This window comes from Gigantopelta aegis, chromosome 9, assembly GCF_016097555.1.
Source record: "Gigantopelta aegis isolate Gae_Host chromosome 9, Gae_host_genome, whole genome shotgun sequence".
Classification (NCBI taxonomy): Eukaryota; Metazoa; Mollusca; class Gastropoda; order Neomphalida; family Peltospiridae; genus Gigantopelta; species Gigantopelta aegis.
Window position 1 is genome coordinate 52,038,920 of NC_054707.1, and position 22,348 is coordinate 52,061,267.

The 22,348-nt window shown below is 37.0% G+C and overlaps 1 protein-coding gene across 1 annotated transcript in view; it reads right to left on the reverse strand.

Annotated features, from left to right (window-relative positions):
* The window catches only part of LOC121381635 (vacuolar protein sorting-associated protein 41 homolog), a 65,533-nt gene that overhangs the window by 19,175 nt on the left and 24,010 nt on the right, over positions 1 to 22,348 (reverse strand). Inside the window, exons 2-15 of the mRNA XM_041510970.1 lie at positions 19,779 to 19,859; positions 18,031 to 18,126; positions 16,924 to 17,007; positions 16,123 to 16,197; positions 13,924 to 14,058; positions 12,828 to 12,950; positions 12,160 to 12,221; positions 10,834 to 10,915; positions 8,444 to 8,510; positions 7,316 to 7,413; positions 6,413 to 6,545; positions 3,063 to 3,178; positions 2,205 to 2,261; positions 802 to 945 (exon numbers count right to left, since the gene is read on the reverse strand). Coding sequence (XP_041366904.1) covers positions 802 to 945; positions 2,205 to 2,261; positions 3,063 to 3,178; positions 6,413 to 6,545; positions 7,316 to 7,413; positions 8,444 to 8,510; positions 10,834 to 10,915; positions 12,160 to 12,221; positions 12,828 to 12,950; positions 13,924 to 14,058; positions 16,123 to 16,197; positions 16,924 to 17,007; positions 18,031 to 18,126; positions 19,779 to 19,859 — 1,353 coding nt within the window. The remainder of the gene's footprint in view (positions 1 to 801; positions 946 to 2,204; positions 2,262 to 3,062; positions 3,179 to 6,412; positions 6,546 to 7,315; positions 7,414 to 8,443; positions 8,511 to 10,833; positions 10,916 to 12,159; positions 12,222 to 12,827; positions 12,951 to 13,923; positions 14,059 to 16,122; positions 16,198 to 16,923; positions 17,008 to 18,030; positions 18,127 to 19,778; positions 19,860 to 22,348) is intronic.

The following is a 22,348-nucleotide window of genomic DNA, read 5'->3' on the forward strand; positions in this document are numbered from 1 at the left end:
CTAAAACCATACCTGAACATATTTAACAAACAGTTAACATATTATGCTAGACAGACTTTAAACAACACATTGTTTTGCCACTTAGAGTTTGAAATATTACCACTCCTTACATTGAAGGATCAGAAATGGAAACCAACTCGCAATAAACCTCTGCATATAAGATACAGAGTATATAATCAGCCACTCAGTTCAAGATATAGGAACGAACCTGGATTTTACACCATAATTATATGAGTGAGCCTCTCCTACAACATTGTATAACCGAACAGAAAAAGGGACACTCTTTTAATTTGTCAACTCAGTGTTCGACATATGTTTGAAAAAGTCACTAGCCTTCAAAGAAGCTTTGGCTAGTGCCCTATGTATTATAGTACAACTGATAATTTCCACTATTTCTACTAGCCCTGATAAAAAATTTACTAGCCAGGACCAAGGGCTAGTGGATTTGTCAAACCCTGCAACTACATGCCACCAAGTGGCTGCAGTAATTACTCGCCCTCAGCTGTTATATCTTACCAAAATCGAACACAATATGCCCTTCCTATACATCCCATGTTGTACATGTCTATACCACCAAGTGGCTGCAGTAATTACTCACCCTCAGCTGTTTTATCTTCGTAAACTTGAACACAATATGCCCTTCCTATACATCCCATGTTGTACATGTCTATGCCACCAAGTGGCTGCAGTAATTACTCACCCTCAGCTCTTTCTCTTTGCAAACTTGAACACAATATGCCCTTCCTATACATCCCATGTTGTACATGTATTTGCCACCAGGTGGCTGCAATAGTTACTCACCCTCAGCTGTTTTATCTTTGCAAACTTGAACACCTCTGCTTCCCACAATGCTTTCTTCTTGCCAAGGATCTTGATGCAGAGTCGACCTGCTTCATCGTAGCACTTCGCTTCCAGCAAGTAATTCAGATACTGTCGGCCTATGTCCTGAAAATCATTTCACCACTCAATAGCAAGTTTATCATCTCAATGCAATGCATTTAGTGCACAAACTGAAATGGCATGTTTTTGAGGAGGGTCCTCAAACTAATGCCTTAAAGTATATGACCGAATTGTATTGTGAACACTTGAATCAGATGTGGATCCTGGGATGGGTGTGTACTGAGTGTTTCTCAGGAAAATAATGTATGTTGGTGTGTTATGAAAAACTGTAGGTTCTGTTTATTTTCAAATTGTACCCCCCTTCCCTAGAAAGATCAAGCATCCACCCCTGTGGATTGAACCAGTTTTAGTGACAACAGCAGTAGTCATGGAATTGAATCATTGAAACATTTGCTATCTCTTGTTTTAAATGACAAATCTTAAGCAACCTGCATCTTTTACATACACCAACTCACAGACAGGATAACACATACCATGGCCTTTGTTACACCAGTCATGGTGCACTGGCTGGAAAGTTAAAGTTTGTTTTGTTTAGCGACACCACTGGAGCACATTGATTTATTAATCATCGGCTATTGGATGTCAAACATTTCGTAATTCTGACATAGTCTTAGAGAGGAAACCCACTACAGTTTTCCATTAGTAGCAAGGGATCTTTTATATGCACCATCCCACAGACAGGTTAACACATATCACAGTCTTTGTTACACCAGTTGTGGTGCACTGGTTCCAATAAGAAATAGCCCACTGACAGGGCACCAGGTGAGCGCTTTACCACTGGATGTGTGCACTGCAACAGCTTGCTCTGCTATGGTCTTTACACCGATAGTTATTTCTCCTATCCCTAGCTATGCAAAACAGGCCCATTCTATGACATCAGCCCATACAGAATAAATCTTATCATTGCGTTTAACATGGGAGTATTATGTCAAGTTGGTGAGTTTTAAATCAAAATTTTGTTATTAAAACCTTCATTATAAAAGCTATCTTGTTAATTTGTAGTGTTAAATTATATTAAATTATATTTATCACATGAAACTGACGTGGAAAATATGATAGTGTAGTTTATTTATTATACAATGGTCAAATAAAGAAGTTACTTTTTCAGCCATCTTTGTTTGTTCATGTAAAATAATGGTTTATTTATCGAATGGTTCAGAAAAAAAAGACTCCCATCATATGTGGTCATGTGGGATGAAAAAAAACTACACCCTCGGTGGTGGAAATTTCGACCCTGGGACTCGGCAAGCTTCGTCCAGTGTTGAAATTTCCACCACGTTGGATGTGACTGAGTCTATTAATACCTCATATGTATGTCGTCTTAACTCCTTATTGTGCTCTGTTGCTGCTGCCATTGCCTCCTGAAAAAAAAACCCAGTATAATTATAACAGTTGTTACTGAATATGATTAACAGAGACAATTTAGTATAATTAATAAATCTCAATCTCTGAATATATAAAGTATAATATGAAAATTACAGAGTACAATGCCACCTGCAACATAATATTTAATGTTCTTAAAAAAAAAAAAAAAAAAAACTTCCATTCAATGTGTCAATGTGTTTACAGCTATAATTTTTCTGTTTTAAATAGTAACACGGATTTATTCAAGATTTTTCATCTGTCTGATGAGATTGGGAAAATTACTGCAAGTAAATTTTAATTGCGATATTTTATTCAGGCCACTGAATGATGCAGTACACCACTGTTGAATTAATTTATTACAACAGACGTATTCAGTGAAACCTCTCAAGATCGGACCCTCTGTAAACCGGGATTCCCTCAAAACCGGTCCCTTTTTTAAATTCCGAACAGAACTTAACCTCTCTAAACCAGATACCTCTTGAAACCAATATTTTATTTGGTCTCTAGGGTGTCCAGTTTAGAGGGGTTTTACTGTATTAAATATATATATTGGGAATATTTATAGGATAGAAATTGGGAATTTTCATGCCACTTTCTCTTGGGAATGTCTGGATGAATCCTCTGTGGTATACTGTGAAATCACTTTGAGACATAATGATTTAATTTTCATGTCATTTGTGGACTAGTTCAATCAAACAAATTTAAGAACACAATGAAAAAAAGAATATAGATATTATATCACAGCATTATCAGTATGCCACAGGATTGAACAGAAACCAGGCATCGCCAATTCTCACCTCAAACATCTTGTGTTCTAACAGCCAAGACAAGTGGTCATCCTGGTCGCGTAGTTTCGCAACCACAATGTCTTTCGGACTCACAATGTAAAACAGATTTTCCTCACTGATACTTTCTGGAGAGATAAAAAATAAACATGTCAAGAATACTTTTGTACAACTTGTCAAGTCAACAATGTTTAATATTTCAAACAATTAAAAAATTGTATACATCACTGGTATATATCAACCAGATATGGGGATTTAATCAATTTTGGCTTAACTACTTCGATCGTGTAATCTTGCAATGTATATCAAACAACCAATTAATGTGGCTAATTTTGGCTTAACTACTTCGATCGTGTAATCTTGCAATGTATATCAAACAACCAATTAATGTGGCTAATTTTGGCTTAACTACTTTGATCGTGTAATCTTGCAATGTATATCAAACAACCAATTAATGTGGCTAATTTTGGCTTAACTACTTCGATCGTGTAATCTTGCAATGTATATCAAACAACCAATTAATGTGGCTAATTTTTAAATACACTCTTCAGTTGTTTAAAAATAAGTAATAACATTGAATAAAACTATTAAAAGTAAGTTTGTTTTGCTTAACGACACCACTACAGCACATTGATTTATTAATCATCGGCTAATGGATGTCAAACATTTGGTAACCTGCTACATTTTTCCATTAGTAGCGAGAGATGTTTTAGATGTACCATCCCACAGACCACAGCTTTTGATACAGGCACAGGCTGGAACAATAGCTAGACCGACCATGCATCAAGTGGATGCTTTACGACTGGGCTACGTCCTGTCCCTTAACACTGAGTAAGACCAGGTGTAAGTTCAGCCTGCTGTTTGTTGCCAGAGCTCACTAGACTGGTTCTTACATTGAGTAAGACCAGGTGTAAGTTCAGCCTGCTGTTTGTTGCCCGAGCTCACTAGACTGGTTCTTACGTTGAGTAAGACCAGGTGTAATTTCAGCCTGCTGTTTGTTGCCCGAGCTCACTAACTGGTAGTTACGTTGAGTAAGACCAGGTGTAAGTTCAGCATTATGTTTGTTGCCCGAGCTCACTAGACTGGTTAATGTTACATTGAGTAACACACCAGGTGTAAGTTCAGCCTGCTGTTTGTTGCCCGAGCTCACTAGACTGGTTTTTACGTTAAGTAAGACCAGGTGTAAGTTCAGCCTGCTGTTTGTTGCCCGAGCTCACTAGACTGGTTCTTACTGAGTAAGACCAGGTGTGTTCAGCCTGCTTTTGTTGCCCGAGCGTCACATTTTTAGACTGGTTATTTACGCGGATGAAGACGATTTTTGTAAGTTCAGCCTGCTGTTTGTTGCAAAATCCTCACTAGACTGGTTCTTAAATATTTAAGACCACGGTGTAAGTTCAGAGCACCATTTTTTTGCCCGAGCTCACTAGACTGATTCTTACGTTGAGTAAAAAAAAGGTGTAAGTTCAGCCTGCTGTTTGTTGCCGCTCACTAGACTGGAAATGAGTAAGACCAGGTGTAAGTTCAGCCTGCTGTTTGTTGCCCGAGCTCACTAGACTGGTTCTTAGGTTGAGTAAGACCAGGTGTAAGTTCAGCCTGCTGGTTGTTGCCCGAGCTCACTAGACTGGTTCTTACGTTGAGTAAGACCAGGTGTAAGTTCAGCCTGCTGTTTGTTGCCCGAGCTCACTAGACTGGTTCTTACGTTGAGTAAGACCAGGTGTAAGTTCAGCCTGCTGTTTGTTGCCAGAGCTCACTAGACTGGTTCTTACGTTGAGTAAGACCAGGTGTAAGTTCAGCCTGCTGTTTGTTGCCTGAGCTCACTAGACTGGTTCTTACGTTGAGTAAGACCAGGTGTAAGTTCAGCCTGCTGTTTGTTGCCTGAGCTCACTAGACTGGTTCTTACATTGCACACTAAACAGAATAAATACTTCAGGAACCAGTCCAAACGGTTTGCAAATGTGTAGTGAAACTCTGCTTTCAATCAACACAAGCACTCCATGGCATTATGAAATTTTCACTACTTTGGTTTTTGTGCTTAATGTTAAATGAATAACACAGAATGTGAACTAGTCAAGTTGTTAGCCAGTGCTTGGAAATAAAGAGATGCATTGAGTGCAATCCATGTCATAACGTGGCCAATTTTAGGCCAAACAAAATACATTTCTTGTCTCTAGTCAGCGTTTGCGTCAATTTTGACCCTCGTGCGTCAACATTTTTAAACATTATTATTTCCCGCAGCATGAAGTCGATTTTTGTAGGAGTATCTAGTGGGTTGTACAAAATCCTCCATGCTACTGTTTAGGAAAATATTTAGGTTACCAAGGCAAAGGAGGGAGCACCATGGCCATTAAGGATGGCCCAAGGCAGATGAGGGGGACGTAAAAAAAAAAAAAAACGTAAATATACCCACCTTTTCTGTGCAACACTTAAAAAAATTATAATTTTAAAAAAAGTAATAAAAAGCTGCATTGCCACATCAATTCTGAAACTTTAGTCTGACCAGAGACCAACTTTTGGAGGGTTTTTTTTACCTAATTTCTATTTTAATTTTGTTATATGTATACACAGTGTGGTTAATTTTCAGTTCCAAATAATCAGAAACATCAGTTGAGATAATTGATAAAAACAATCATGTGACTACAGTATAGATAATACAACACTCAGCAGCTGGCTATCATAGCGCTATGATATCGTAAACACATCGTAGTGTCGTAGTGACATCATAGCCTATGGCAGTTTTATGATATCACAGCGCTAAGATGGCTTGTGAAGATCTATAATGAGGCTAGGGATTTTCTAAGCTATCTTAGCGTAAAACCATCACTACAAACATCACTACAGAACATGTCATAGTGACATCATAGGTTGTGATGGTTTTACAATTTCGTGGCACGTAATAACATAGCTTCGAAAATATGGGCCCTGGACCTTAAAAAACTGTTTTCAATTAAACATGTACTTGAGAATGGTAACTGTAAAAAGAGAAATACAATGATAACTTATGAAGAATAAAATATTTATTACCCATATGGTTAAAAATATATTGGTACATATCAAAGTGTTACGTCTCACTAGAACGCCAAGTGGGACGTAACACTTCGACATCACACGATGACATCATCGACTGGTGCGCTACAACTTTACAGGAACGTTAACCAAATGAGTTGAGTGAATCATGTTTGTCCCTCGTAAAATAATTTTCATTGTCACTCGCTAAAGCTCATGACAATTGAAAATTATTTCACTCAGGACATAAACATGATACGAAATGGAAGCTCGTTTAATATCCTATAAATATCTTTTTATTTTTATAACTAATGAAGATGCTATCATGCTATACGAAAAAACAACAACATTAGTCTCACCTAAATGGTAATCATTACAACGGTACTCTTCAAAGCCACGTATAGACAGGGCATCGTTTGAAATCTCTTTTGATGTATTCATTTCAGGCTCTAAGATTCTTAAGTGTGGTCGGTTTGCAACAGTACGTCCACTCTGTATGAAAGAACACACATTACTACAGTACAGCAACCAGACAAAGAAATCTTCAAATACTCAGTAATTAAAGTTTGGAACGTTTAGTATAGGTATTGTGTATGATGCTTGCAACAATTACATAACATTAAACATAGCAAATAACACTTTTGATTCACTATTGGAAAAAAAATCTAAACTTTTTTTTAATATATCATAAAATAGATTTAAACCATATAGCTCACAGTAATCCAGCACTTACAAACAAAGGAAAGGAATGTTTGTTGAATGACGCCTCATCACATTTTAACCCTGGACTGTTTGGTGCCTAATACCAGCTGTGAATCCAGGGCAGCACTGAGGGGCACATCCCTCTTTTTCCCACCCATGTCAAAAATAATAACAATAAAAGACTGTTCAAACACCTTCTACCATGTGCGACACTGCCCCTTCACAATCCCCTGGATGCCTGCCCGAATAAAGAGTTTAGAAGACGTGAGGAAACTCGCTGTTGTCACGTAGACTATTCCTACCCAATTCCACCAGAGTCTTTTACATACACTTTTACAATAGAACACTTCTGGTATGGCACTTTACAAATACAAAAATCTTTTTTAACAAATTTAAATACAAACAGATTATGCCTTCTTTGTCATCAAAAACATTACGAACTACATATTAACTGTTGTCATACAGTTAATCCATCATGGTTAAAAACAGCCAACTATGAAACCACTGTAACTGGTTCACACTGTAAGAGAGTATTCTGTACAGTTAAAAGGGATTTTTACCTCCTGTTTGTGACCCTCGTTTTCATAGGACAGAAGAACGATACAAGTGCCCAGGGAAGCGATTCCACACACGAAGTAATCAGTTGTGAACATAGCCACTAAAATGAGATTCACATACATTATCAATTAGTACACAATAGTCAGATCATATATGAAGAGTCCAGTGGTAAATCAATCAAAGTCACATTTTAGTGAAATTTAGATTTTGTTTCACTATCTCAATCTATCGACAGCATGTGTTAATTGTGTATTTGTGAAACAGGTTGAATTGTTATATTGTTCTACTTAGTTTAGTAAAACAATTCATTCATTCTGCTAGCCTTCATTGTTGTAAAACGCATTCACTTTAAGGAAATAATGACCAGTGTCCACTTAAAGAAATCTGAAATAAATAGAACATAGACAATGGCCTTTGATAAACCAGTCGTGGTGCACTGGCTGGAATGAGAAACAGCCCAATGGGCCCACCGCCAGGAATCGATCCCAGACCAAGCAGCCATTAGACGAGCATTTTACAACGGAGCTACTTGTCACCCTTTGACAAAAGGAATGTTACAACAGCAAGTGTTGTCATTGATAAGCACTAAAAGAAGATGTACAAAAGGAATGTTACAACAGCAAGTGTTGACACATGACAAACCCTAAAAGAAGATGTACACATTAGTTACCTATTTCTACGTGCCTGCTGCTGGGGAGATCTCCTAAGAGAAGACGTACACATTAGTTACCTATTTCTACATATCTGCTGGGGAGATCTCCTAATAGAAGATGTACACATTAGTTACCTATTTCTACATATCTGCTGGGGAGATCTCCTAAAAGAAGATGTACACAAATAATTTACCTATTTCTACATATCTGCTGGGGAGATCTCCTAAAAGAAGATGTACACATTAGTTACCTATTTCTACGTATCTGCTGGGGAGATCTCCTAAAAGAAGATGTACACATTAGTTACCTATTTCTACATATCTGCTGGGGAGATCTCCTAAAAGAAGATGTACACATTAGTTACCTATTTTACATATCTGCTGGGGAGATTTCCTGAAAGAAGATGTACACATTAGTTACCTATTTCTACGTATCTGTTGGGGAGATCTCCTAACAGAAGATGTACACATTAGTTACCTATTTCTACGTATCTACTGGGGAGATCTCTTGCATCTTGTCTCACCCGGTCTTTGACAACGCACATCTGAAACAGAAATCTCAATTAGATACACAAACACCAGTCAGTTACAAACACCAGTCAGATACACCAACACCAGTCAGATACACCAACACTAGTGTGTGTGTGTGTCTCTCTCTGTCTCTCTCTCTTCTCTATTTTCTCTCACACTCTCTCGCTCTCATTCTCTCTCTTATTTTTCTTTTAATCAGAATTCTGAGCCCCTTTCCATCCTCGCTTCCGACACACTATGTGTAATGGAGGGTGGGACGTAGTCCAGTGGTAAAGCTCTTGCTTGATGCGCACTCGGTCCCCGTCGGTGGCCCATTGGGCTATTTCTCGTTCTAGCCAGTGCACCACTGGTATATTAAATGCCTTGGTATGTGCTATCCTGTCTGTGGGATGGAGCATATAAAAGATCCCTTGCTACTAACTCTCTAAGGCTATGTGTAAAAATTACCAAATGTTTGACATCCAATAGCTGATGATGAAGAAATCAATGTGCTCTAGTGGTGTTGTTAAAAAAAAAACTATAACTTTAATATAGGCATTGCCTGTTGGTCAATACCCAACATACTTAAATTTAATTAAAAAAAAAAAAAAAAAAAAACTTTTCAATTACAAATTTAAATGAATTGGAATTACAGTCAACTCCACTTATTTGCACATCAGTTTATAGCATAATTCGGTTAATCGACTATTTTCACCCAACACTGAACCATTTGCCCTTATAACACTACAAAACATCCGGTTAATTGCACAGACTACAGGCTATATATCGGTTATTTGCACATATAAATAACTTTTCTTTTTTTTTTGTGCTAAATTAATGTCACAAATGACTGAGAAAGTCTATCAAACTTTGGCAAAAAAACTCAAATAAATCACCGATTAATCTGTTTTGTTTGAGCTCACTGTGTGGCAAGCCGACTGTAATCGCTGTTTACAGAGTCGACGTGTGGCATGCAAATGAGATGGTGTGCACGTTACTACTGGTGAATCACAATACCTGACTACCCATAATTAAGTTGAATAAACCTAAGACCTAATGTTTTGTTTGCAATATATGTTGCTGTTAATCAGAGGCCATCTCATTAACAGGTAACTCTCTGACTATTATTTTTAGAAGTACCGCCTGTGCGCTTGTACGCATGCGCACTCAACTATGAGGCCCTATTCGATTGACGTGTTCAGGGCAATCATTGTTCTGTATCAATTACGTTATGTTGAGAAGCCTTGTTAGTAATTAAAAGATTACAGATCAATCGTCCTAGGCGGTTATGTTTTTAATAAATGTGACCGAGAAAGGGTTGTTTTTCACTTATTCATTAGATGCAGTGTACGCTATATCTGTTAAACGCAAAAGAAACGATTTATCACTTGCTTCCCTACGCTGGTGGGGGAGGTCATAAAAACAAACATAACAAAGACCGTTATTTATGGTCGTCCCTAAGTTTCTGCTATATTGTTAGACACCATCAGTCGGACCACACCATGAAGGTCAGTCAATTGTTTAGACTGGTCATGCATGCAATGCAGGCTGCTGGAACTGATAACGACTCACTAGCCGAGCTTAACTTTAATTACTTAACAATAGCAAAGTCATTATTTGGGGATCACAAATAATACCAAAGCTTGCCATATCTTTTGGGATGGAAAGAACACCATACCAACAAATTCATACAAGTTCACGTAATTCTATGGTACGGCGCATTCGGTCATCAACAGCCGGGGAACGGAAACTGACGCATTTTGTAATGTGCACCGATGAAACGTGAACTTTTTGATCAAGTTTATCTCATTAACTAAATGGCTAATACACTTTGTTTACACTAGTGGATGGTCAGTGGGTGGGGGTTTTTTATGCACAAAGTTTGGTTTTTTAGACGTTGTTGGTTTTTTGTTTTTTAAAATGATTTTTATAGAAAACTGAACTGAGATGTGAAAACAAGTACTGTCTCCCATGCCACTTTGTAACTCTTATTACGGTAAAAACCCGGTTAATTGCGACAGCTGCAAATAAGCGGGTTGATGTATATGAAAAAAGGAAGGATTTCAATAATAAGCACATATGCACCTATTGTCATGTTCACTGGGATCTAGACACTACAAATAGCTAATTCTATTTTTAATAACTATTTACATCCCCCCCCCCCCCAAATCGATTATGGATGTTTAAAATCGATCATCACATTGGTAGAGCTGAAATCATCAACTTTTAGTTGTAATCACAAACATGCATATATACGCATCATATACAAGAGTAGTTTAAGAAAGGAGAGGAATATGTTTGTGTTTTAACATTTTCAAAGAAGAATAACATCACTTAACCAAACAATTGCGTACACACCTTAACTCGATCGGCCCAGGCAACAAGCAATGTCCGGTCATCTCGCCAAAACAGATTACAACGGTAGAGTTCGGGACGAAAACTGAAGAAAACAACACAAAACTCTTGTTACTAAAACACTGCACAGCTGTCATAGAATGGCTAATAACAAAATATCCTTGAATGGGGTGCCCAGGTTTAAGCTGTACCCATATAACATACTATATTGTTGGCCGTTAGGTATAATTTATCATAAGTTGTTTCAAAACGTATTTAATGAGTGAAAGCGAGTTGGATATGTTTTTAAACAATTAATTTTATATTAATGTTTTACCAGTAGTAGTTAAAAACCCATTGCACCTACTTATAATAATACTCCCTTTAATTATAATAATAATAATAATAATAATACTTTATTTAAAAAGGGTAACTCAATTAGAACAAATCCATTCTCCCCTGAGGCCTTCTCTACAAATCAAATTGAAGTACATTGTAACAATATATCATATCCCCCTTACCAAAACCCTGGATCTACACCTGTTATGTAGCACATGTATGTACAAATATCTGTAACTAAGTAAAACAACCAGCAAGTAGTAGTATGAATCATTTTGAAAAATCATTGGTGTTCTTTGTAATTAGTTCTTACATACTTAGGCACCCTACTTGCTTGGTTTATAGGCTCAAATCATTTGTAGGTGTCCAGATAAACATTAATTTGTGGGTGTATCCATCCATCTATCCATTCATCCATCCAACTATCCTTTTTTCCATCCATCTGTCCATTCATCCTTTTATCCATCCATCTATCCATTCATCCATCCATCCAACTATCCTTTTATCCATCCAACTATCCATTAATTCATCCATCTATCCATCCAACTATCCTTTTATCCATCCAACTATCCATTCATTCATCCATCTATCCATTCAACTATCCTTTTATCCATCCATCTATCCATTCATCAATCCAACTATCCTTTCATCCATCCAACTATCCTTTTATCCATCCATCTATCCATTCATCCATCCAACTATCCTTTTATCCATCCATCTATCCTTTTATCCATCCAACTATCCTTTTATCCATCCATCTATCCATTTATCCATCCAACTATCCTTTTATCCATCCATCTATCCATTCATCCATCCATTCATCCATCCATCTATCCATTCATCCATCCAACTATCTTTTTATCCATCCATTTATCCATCCATCCATCCATCCATTCATCTATCCATCCATTCATTCATTCATTCATCCATCTATTCATTCATTCATTAATCCATCTATTCATCCATCTAATCTATCCATTCATCCATCCATCCAATAACAAATATACTTACTCATGATCTTTGTCAATGTTTGTGATTATCGCCCGTAACTTCATGTCAACTATTTTAACACTCTAAAAGAAAGAGAAAACATGTTTCATTGATCTAGGATTATAGTTTGTGAGAGCTAAATGCAAAACTTTATCATTGGCGTTAAACATAAAACATAAAACATAAACGGCTACTGCCTTCAGAAGAGTAATAACTATATTTCATCTTTTGGCTTTGTCAATATGAAACAAAAATTCTAAATTGTGGATTACTCTCATTGTTTGTAAAAAATGGACATACCCAATTCTAAATGCCAGCTATCGATATGAAGCTGCCGATGAAAGGTAAATTGCTTACAATGTGTTATTGAGGGATATATTTTGGGACATATTTTACAACTAAAAATAATTTATTAAAATTAATTTATCTCGGTGAGTCTGACAAATTTTAGCATAGCTGAAACATCTAGAAAACATCAGGCCTCACGAATTCAATCACAAGGCCAACACTTAATCGGTTCTGAATCTTTAGATCATCAGAACCCTTGGGAAACTATTTTTGCTAGTTATGGTAATAGTGAATTATGTTTTATGCTAATGAGTGACAGACAACAGGCTCTGTGATTCTGCAGACAAGCTACCAGAAATGACAGTTTCTGCAAAAGCAGGTGACCTGAAACATTAGCTCACCCTGTCATTGGCCCAGGCAATCAAATCTCCTCTCCATTTGATGTTTCTGATTGGTCCTTCACCCTGATGTAAAACACTCATCTTGTGACGACCCAGAAAGCCAACTTTCTCATTCAGGATGAGCTATGAAATACAAAACAGATGTTCCCAATCTACTCCACTTCCACCCATCTCATTCTATCTTGATAGTTTTATCTCATAGAAATAAAAGAAATGAATGTTATTTAATAGACTGAACACTTGTTGCTGATAAACTGTGATACTTGATGTAAAGAATGAATTTTTCAAACAAACTGTTTACGGGGTTTTTTTTTAATACAATTAATTTTAATAGGAAATGAATGTTTCATTAATACATCTCAGCACATTGTTTAATGAGCATATATTAGGTTATTCCAATATATGATTATATCTGCTATGATGTCCACTTCTCTTCAACAGTTACATTAGTTTTATTACAGATTGTTAACATTATCGGCAGTGGGAATTGATTTGGTTCAATATAACCATAACTCTATGCTTGCCGCTATAAAAAGGCACCTCAATACCCATTGGAAAAATGTGTTTCAGGGATATAAATTACTGTAATGATAGTGGAGATACACTGATTTATATTTGGATTTAAATAAATGGCTCCCATGAGCCACAAATCCTGGCAGCAGCAAGCAGATTTAAAGTAGTGTTCAAATTTTACCATGGTAATGATGTCAAATGTCATGGTTGCCCTCCTTATTTGCTACTGCACCCAGAAAATCAGACCTTGTCAACACCAAGAAAAATGTGGTGCCCTGCCTGGTTGGCCACCATGCCCTTCCCATACATTCCATGTAGTATATGTAAGAAATAGTCAAATCACCATTGGTAAAAGGCACCTGTATCCAACAAATTGCATACGCTAGAGGCCAAGACACTAGGGTGATATTATTTTTGTGTCGGAAAACTAAACAGAATGTAAGTTGCCTTCGTGCCTGTTTTGAGGAAAGGTTTGCCTAGGTGCCCCTCCACTTGTCTTGGTGACTTAATTTCTGTTTTTAAACTGAAGGCAACGCAGACTGTGTCTCCCCACCCCAAATTTAAATTCAACCCCTGAAAGTACCTTTTCATCACCAGTAACATAATGCCGTCCACCTCCAGACTTGTAGTAATACGGATCCAGTGCCACCGCTTTCACAGGACGGTCAAACATAACCGTCTGGTTGTTTTCTGTGGCATATAAACCTGTGATCACCACCTGAAAAGCAAAATGTATCTCCTTATTTGGGGAATGTGCAGGCACCGACGGATGTAAAATGTTTCATAAAAAGGCCCAACATCTGTTTATTTCAAAGATGAAAAAACATAAAATTTCAAAGATAAAACCAAACTGTTCCATAATTTTTAAAAATATAGATACATGTATAACCCTGAAGTAGATTACTTTTACAGATTAGCTGCAAGATATTTTTCATCTCCCTTTCTCGTAGGCAAGACTGCACATACTATGGCCTTTGATGTATCAGTTGTGAAACACTGGATGGAACAGAAAAGAACCAAATGGATCGATCAAGGAAATAATGAAGGATCATGAAATCACTACCATTGATCAAAATCTCCATCCAATACACAGTGCAACCTAAACCAGACCCTAAACAAACCAACCAATTTTTTTAATTCTGAAATGTTACTCTCTGTACAGCAGATCCTGTCTAAATCAAATAAATATTTAAGTCCCCAGCGAGACATAAAATTAAAATAGTTTTCAAAGATGTCTGCTACATGTGATTATCATGCTCACTATGCAACAATTTTTATGTTAATTTCAACATGTGATATAATACATAAAAAAAAAGAAGATAATAACTCTCTTTAAAGGTCCACGTTTATCAAAAATGTAATACACTATTGTTTGGTGTCTACTTATACTTTTTACAATATATATGAAGTATCAATAAAATATAGTTTTAAAAATTTACCCGTTTTTAATATATTCGCAATAAAATGTTGCGTTTTTCCTCATCGCTTGCCAAAATGCCTGTTGACTCCAAGAGCTAAGTCATGTGGCGCTGTGACGCGCTAACTGACATAATACGGAAGCGTGAATCGCAGCCTTTCAGACATTTTACTGGGAAGGTGGAACAAGTGTATTTTTAAAATGAGAAAAAAAAATTATATTGAACTGAATTGTATGGATGGAATATTCTTTTGGAGATACTTTTCAAATGTAAAATGTGGTGAACCATTGTTTAGAGTTTGGATGTATCAAAGCAGCAATTTTCCGAACTTTAAACAAACCGACAATCACAGGGTTTGCATGGAAATGGTTCTTACACAGAACCCATGTGTAATGGAAAGGACCATCACAATGGGATAGGATCTGCAGTCACCACTTCATCCCTGGGGATTACGACAACTTTTTAAGGTGGTCGATAAATATGACACCTATTTTATTTTTTTTAAACATATCTGTTCCAAGCCTGTATCCCCACCGGCACATGTTCTACGATTGCACATGATACAGAAAACAAGAAACCACGACAAGCACAAGCTAAACTAGAGCTCAAAAGGGTGAGGGAAGAGGAGGGGGAGGAGGTGGGGAGGATACCAGAGCAGGGGCGGCAGTGTAAAATATAGTGGTACCGCTCGAGGTTGCCAGACTGTTCTTTCAAACACAATTGAGAAGGACATTTTCACAGATACAAAAAAATAACCCACAAAAGTGCTTCTTTGAAAAGTGTTATGGCCATGTGCCATCCCTGCAGTGGCATAGGGAGGGGTCCATGGGAACACGCCCCCACCCACACCCCCATCAAACCTTTTTTTTTAAACTATTAAATTTTATAAAATTATACATATACATAGTGTGGGTTGTCCACCCACCCCCACCCCACCAATCCCAATATAAAATCCTGCCTATGCCAGTGTAGGGTACCAAGCCTAGACCGATAAAAAATATGGGGCTTGTATTTCATAATTAAATACAAACTTTTTGTGCATGCGTGCACATGTTTGTATATACACACACACAGTTTGTGTGTGTGTGTGTGTGTGTGTGTGTGTGTGTGTGTGTGTGTGTGTGTGTGTGTGTGTGTATGTATATATATATATACATCACAGGTCTGATGCGGGCCAAATTGACTGAGCAGTGGGGTTTTCCCCTAAGCGTTTTACAAAAAGTCACTTTATTAATAACTGGGATGGTATTTTTGTTTTTTATTTTTAATACTGTAATGTTTATGTATTTATTTTATATACTGTTTATTAATAATGTGCCATAAGCATGGACCTTTAAATAACTTCCTCTTATTAATATGCTTACTCTGCCATCATCTGAACAGCTCGCCAAATACTCGCCATTGTCATCAATGCTTATTTCGTTCACAGTTGTTGTGTGCTGCAAAATGCAATTTAAAACAAGTTAAAAGGAAAGGAAAGGAGTTGTTAGCTCATCATTTATTGGACAGAGAGAGACAGAGAAAAAGAGAGAGAGAGAGAGAGTGAGCGAGAGAGAGAGAGAGAAAGAGAGAGGGGAGGGGGGGGGTGAGTGAGTGAGAGAGAGGCAGCCAACCGACTGAGAGTCAGGGAAAGACACAGTTAGACTGACAAACTCAGAATAAAAGAGAGAAAAAGGAGGGAGAGAGAAAGGTGAGAGTGAGAATGAGAATGAGAGTGAGAGTGAGAGTGGCGTCTAACCGACTGATAGTCGGGGAGAGACACAGATAGACTGACAAACTCAGAATAAAAAGAGAGAGAGAGGAAAAGGAGGGAGAGAGAGAGAGGAGAGAGAGAGAGAGAGAGAGAGAGAGAGAGAGAGAGAGAGAGGTGGCCAACCGACTGAGAGTCAAGGAAAGACACAGATAGACTGACAAACTCAGAATAAAAGAGAGGAAAAAGGAGGGAGAGAGAAAGGGAGAGTGTGAGAGAGAGAGAGAGAGAGAGAGAGAGAGGCGGCCAACCGACTGAGTCAGGGAAAGACACAGATAGACTGACAAACTCAGAATAAAAGAGAGGAAAAGGAGGGAGAGAGAAAGGGAGAGGAAGAGATTGAATTCAAACATACAACCGATTTTACATAAGAATATTTTCAAGTAAAGTTTCAACCCTGAATAGACTAACTTACAGCATTCATTTCTTTATCCTGAACATTGTTGCCGATGTGGTCAAGAATGTAGATAACTCCCCAGTGTGTTCCAAGAGCAAGGAACTGCAAGAAATACACAGACAAATTGATATTTCTTGACTTTTAAAAAATAGTAATGCAGATTGCATGGTGTGTCTCATGAAATATATATTATCAGCTATTCTTAATGGTTAACTAATTAAAAAGATACTCAAGGTTGTAGCTTTAAGTTGGGTAAATAATAATGACATTCATTCTACTTAAACCAAACAAAACACACTAATATAAAAGTAACTAATTACGCACGCCATTTTGAATCAACCGTGTGACTAAAGTTAACATTTGTTTTGTTTAACAACACCACTAGAACACATTGATTTATTAATCATCAGCTACTAGATGTCAAACATTGTCATAAAGAGGAAACATGCTACATTTTTTCATTAGTAGCAATGGATCTTTTATATGCACCACCCTTGGACAGGATAGCACATATCACGGCCTTTGACATACCAGACATGCTGCATTGGCTAGAACTGCATTACAATGGAACACAATATATTAGCCAAACTGAACTTCAGTTCATATTTGGTGATTTAATCAACAGTAATTTGAATCCAATAGCAAGTTCAGGAGACCAAATATATGCAGACAATAATTTGACTGGTACCATCATCTTCTATCATATCACATTCATCTAAGGCATAAAAGTCAGTCGATTGTGCTGTTGAACATCTGGGGTCTAATTCACTAAATTCTCGCAACTTTGCGATCTCGCAGTGCAATGCTAAAAGACTTACAAACAGGATGCTTTGTTGTCTAACAGAGCCTAAGGAGCACTAGTGCACATTGATTTAGTAATAATCCGCTATTGGAAGGAAGGAAATGTTTTATTTAACGACGCACTCAACACATTTTATTTATGGTTATATGGCATCAGATATATGGTTAAGGACCACACAGATATAGAGAGAGGAAACCCACTGTCGCCACATCATGGGCTACTCTTTTCAATTAGCAATAGCAGCAAGGGATTTTTTATATGCACCATCCCACAGACAAACAGAGCCTAAGAGACCTTTGTGAATTAGGCCCCTGACCACTCACCTTGGGATGGACAGCCAAACAGCTGGCAGCATCCTTATTAAAAATGCCAATCAAGTCATTCTTAATCCTATCGTACTTGAGCTTCGGTTCAACATCCTAAAGAAGAAAACAAGCTCCATATATACATGTACAGCCATTGAAAAGTAAAAATTTGCATATACCATTTCAGGGCTATAGCTCTGCCACTCGCAGAAAAATTAGTTATGTAAAACTAGACTTCCACAATAATTGTCCCCACAATTGTCCGAATCCTAAGTGATACACAATTAGCTCTAATCATGTTGCATGTATAACTAGGTAGTACTTATAATATTATATGTAGTAATTCGTTAGAGACCAATAAAAAATATTTAACATATCTAAGAATTTTGACCTGTATAATGTTGTTTTTTTCACTTTGAGGTTGTTTGTTTTTTAAATTATAAATACAGTGAAACCACTCAAAACTGGACCTTCTGTGAACTAGAATTCCCTCCAAAATGGATATTTTTCAGTCTGTTTTTAAATATCAATATAGAACTGAACCTAGAGATCTTAATTGGATACAACTTTAAACCTGACTTTTTCACTTCGACAATATATACATGGAAATTATAGTGATAACTCCTGACACCAAAGGAAGCAACAGAAAGGAAAGGACTATTTGTTTGACAACACTACACCACATTCTAAACTATATGGCTATTTGCCATCTAACAAATAGTTATTTCGACACCGAGTGTGAGAAAATTCACTGCCTGCATATATGTACAACAGACATTGTATATGCACTTTTGCACAGATAGGATAGTGTATATAATTTTGTGTGGACAGGACAGCATATACCACTTCTGATAAGGATAGCACATACCACAGAGATACAGCAGTAATAGAGCATTGGTTGGAATGGAAAACATCCCACAAGTCCACCTAGAGCAGTTGATCCTACAAGCCATCACACCTCGGGTCAGTGCCCTGGCACAAATATATCGTACTCAACCTCTCTCATTTCAAATAAGAGTGCCTTAATTCATGTACATTGATCTCCATCAATCAAAAAAACTTATAACATGGATCGTACTTAGCTGCTGTCTTTCTTTTTTTTTTGGAGGGGGATTTAATTTTAAAGGAGGAAGCATACTTAATTAAAGCATACACACAATAGCAGTTTCCAGCACATTCTAAGGGGCAATCATTTTTCTGGGGATCACATCACCATGCCTTGCCAACACAACCCTAACCCCCACCCCACCCTACACCCCCACCCCCTCCAGCTGCCTGACTACATGGAGCAAAATGGACACATTAATGTCTCTAATGCTCACCTTGTCATTGTCATAATATCAGACAAAGTGACCTCTTATTATGTAGCTTATAAAATTAACCCTTCCAGCTTCACCGGTAACTCAATTAATTGTTTAAAACTCTGCTATTCATTCATCATTCTTATTTACACTGGGAAATCAGTGTTTTGTGTTAGAAATAAACAGGACTATGCAAACATATACACGGGAATAGGAAGGTGCCAAAACATGGGGGGGGGGGGGGGGGGCACACACACACACATACATATAAAAACCATTGCTGCTGCTAAAAAGTGGGGGCCACATGCCCCCCCCCCCCCCCAACACACACACACTTTCTACGCCAGTGGTATATATATTAAGCAGCTAAAATTGCCTCAAAAATTATATTACCTCTGCTCAGTTTATAGAACCTGTACCAATATTATGAAGATGTGAAATTTTGTCTATTAGAACACAACACACCTCTTCATCATCATCATCATCAGAATCTTCTTCCTCTTCTTCATCATCATCATCTGATTTGACGTCAGTGACATCCTGTAATTACAAACATGAAACATGTGCACATCACACTACCTGTTTATTCGGCCGATGTAAATAATGGCCACTATATACAGGACTGTGTGGTTCTGAGGTACAACTTAATTAAATAAACACAACTGGACTAGATTATTTGTCCACTGTTCAGTTTAGACAGTTAAATTTCATGTTAAAAGATGCGTTGTCAATTTAGGACTTTCAGAATACAATGGATCATCAGACTTGCTCGGTTCTATCAATAGATATGGGAAACACCTTTTCCGGGCAAACGCGAAGGCATTCTTGCAACAGTTCTAAAATAAGCATGTATATACTGCATGATTTTTTGATATGGTCATGGTTATGGTCGAAATTTTTGTAATTGGCAGCCAGTGAAATACAATCTGAATATTGTTCAAATGTGATGTGGCCAACTTGGACACAAGTACACCATGTTTTATACATATGTAACATAGAAATGAATTTGACATCATGATCAAACTCATTTAATGGCAAATGTATCAGACTGATAATTTCCAGCATGAATTATTTTGTAGATGGGGTTTTCTGACACGAATCTCAAGACTTTTAACAGTAGGTTGATAGCTGCTTCCATGTCAACAAATGTGTGAGTCACACTAACGTAATACAAATCTGCGTTAAATCAGTTTTATTAAAACGACCCCGGAAGAATCGAAGTAAACACTGGCACTTAAAATTTAAACAGACAAAACACAGAACGGCCTTCCAAAGTGGATGACGTTTGGTTGTGCTTAATCGTACACTAAAATTAATTGGCTGACGTGTGTTTAGACTTAGACATACAACATGCTACACTTAAAATCTAAAAAAAAAATGTTTATAGCATTCGGGTCAATCTAATTAAAATTAGCTCCACTATTACATGTGGATCTAACACCAGCCAGTTGGAGCTCATGTCCACCAATCAAAACCTTACTTGCAGAATCATGCCAATGATTTGAAAATAATTTGAAAACATTCCGAATTATCCTGAGGGTATACGATATGTTTCATGTGAATTACGAATGCCTTATTTAGACCAGTAGAACTAATTTTAATCGGATTGCTAACAACACTGTGTAGTCCCCAATGTCCAGGTAACATTTCATTTGTAAATAATTTAAATATTGACCAATCACACTTCACCTTTTATAACGTTATTTGAGAACATACAAATTCTAAAAATATCGGGCGAGTCTATTTTAGTGGCCGCAGTACAGCGAACCATACCAATACGTACGGGGTGGGTTATCAGTCTTCAATTGTGTATAATAATCTGAGATGTAGGTTGGATACACTATGTGTATAATAATCTGAGATGTAGGTTGGATACACTATGTGTATAATAATCTGAGATGTAGGTTGGATAGTACTATGTGTATAATAATCTGAGATGTAGGTTGGATACACTATGTGTATAATAATCTGAGATGTAGGTTGGATACACTATGTGTATAATAATCTGAGATGTAGGTTGGATACACTATGTGTATAATAATCTGAGATGTAGGTTGGATACACTATGTGTATAATAATCTGAGATGTAGGTTGGATACACTATGTGTATAATAATCTGAGATGTAGGTTGGATACACTATGTGTATAATAATCTGAGATGTAGGTTGGATACACTATGTGTATAATAATCTGAGATGTAGGTTGGATACACTATGTGTATAATAATCTGAGATGTAGGTTGGATACTATGTATGTGTATAATAATCTGAGATGTAGGTTGGATACACTATGTGTATAATAATCTGAGATGTAGGTTGGATACACTATGTGTATAATAATCTGAGATGTAGGTTGGATACACTATGTGTATAATAATCTGAGATGTAGGTTGGATACACTATGTGTATAATAATCTGAGATGTAGGTTGGATACACTATGTGTATAATAATCTGAGATGTAGGTTGGATACACTATGTGTATAATAATCTGAGATGTAGGTTGGATACACTATGTGTATAATAATCTGAGATGTAGGTTGGATACACTATGTGTATAATAATCTGAGATGAGATGTAGGTTGGTATGTGTATAATAATCTGAGATGTAGGTTGGATACACTATGTGTATAATAATCTGAGATGTAGGTTGGATACACTATGTGTATAATAATCTGAGATGTAGGTTGGATACATTATGTGTATAATAATCTGAGATGTAGGTTGGATAGAGTATGTGTATAATAACCTGAGATGTAGGTTGGATACAGTATGTGTATAATAACCTGAGATGTAGGTTGGATACATTATGTGTATAATAACCTGAGATGTAGGTTGGATACACTATGTGTATAATAACCTGAGATGTAGGTTGGATACACTATGTGTATAATAATCTGAGATATAGGTTGGATATATTATGTGTATAATAATCTGAGATGTAGGTTGGATACACTATGTGTATAATAATCTGAGATGTAGGTTGGATACACTATGTGTATAATAATCTGAGATGTAGGTTGGATACACTATGTGTA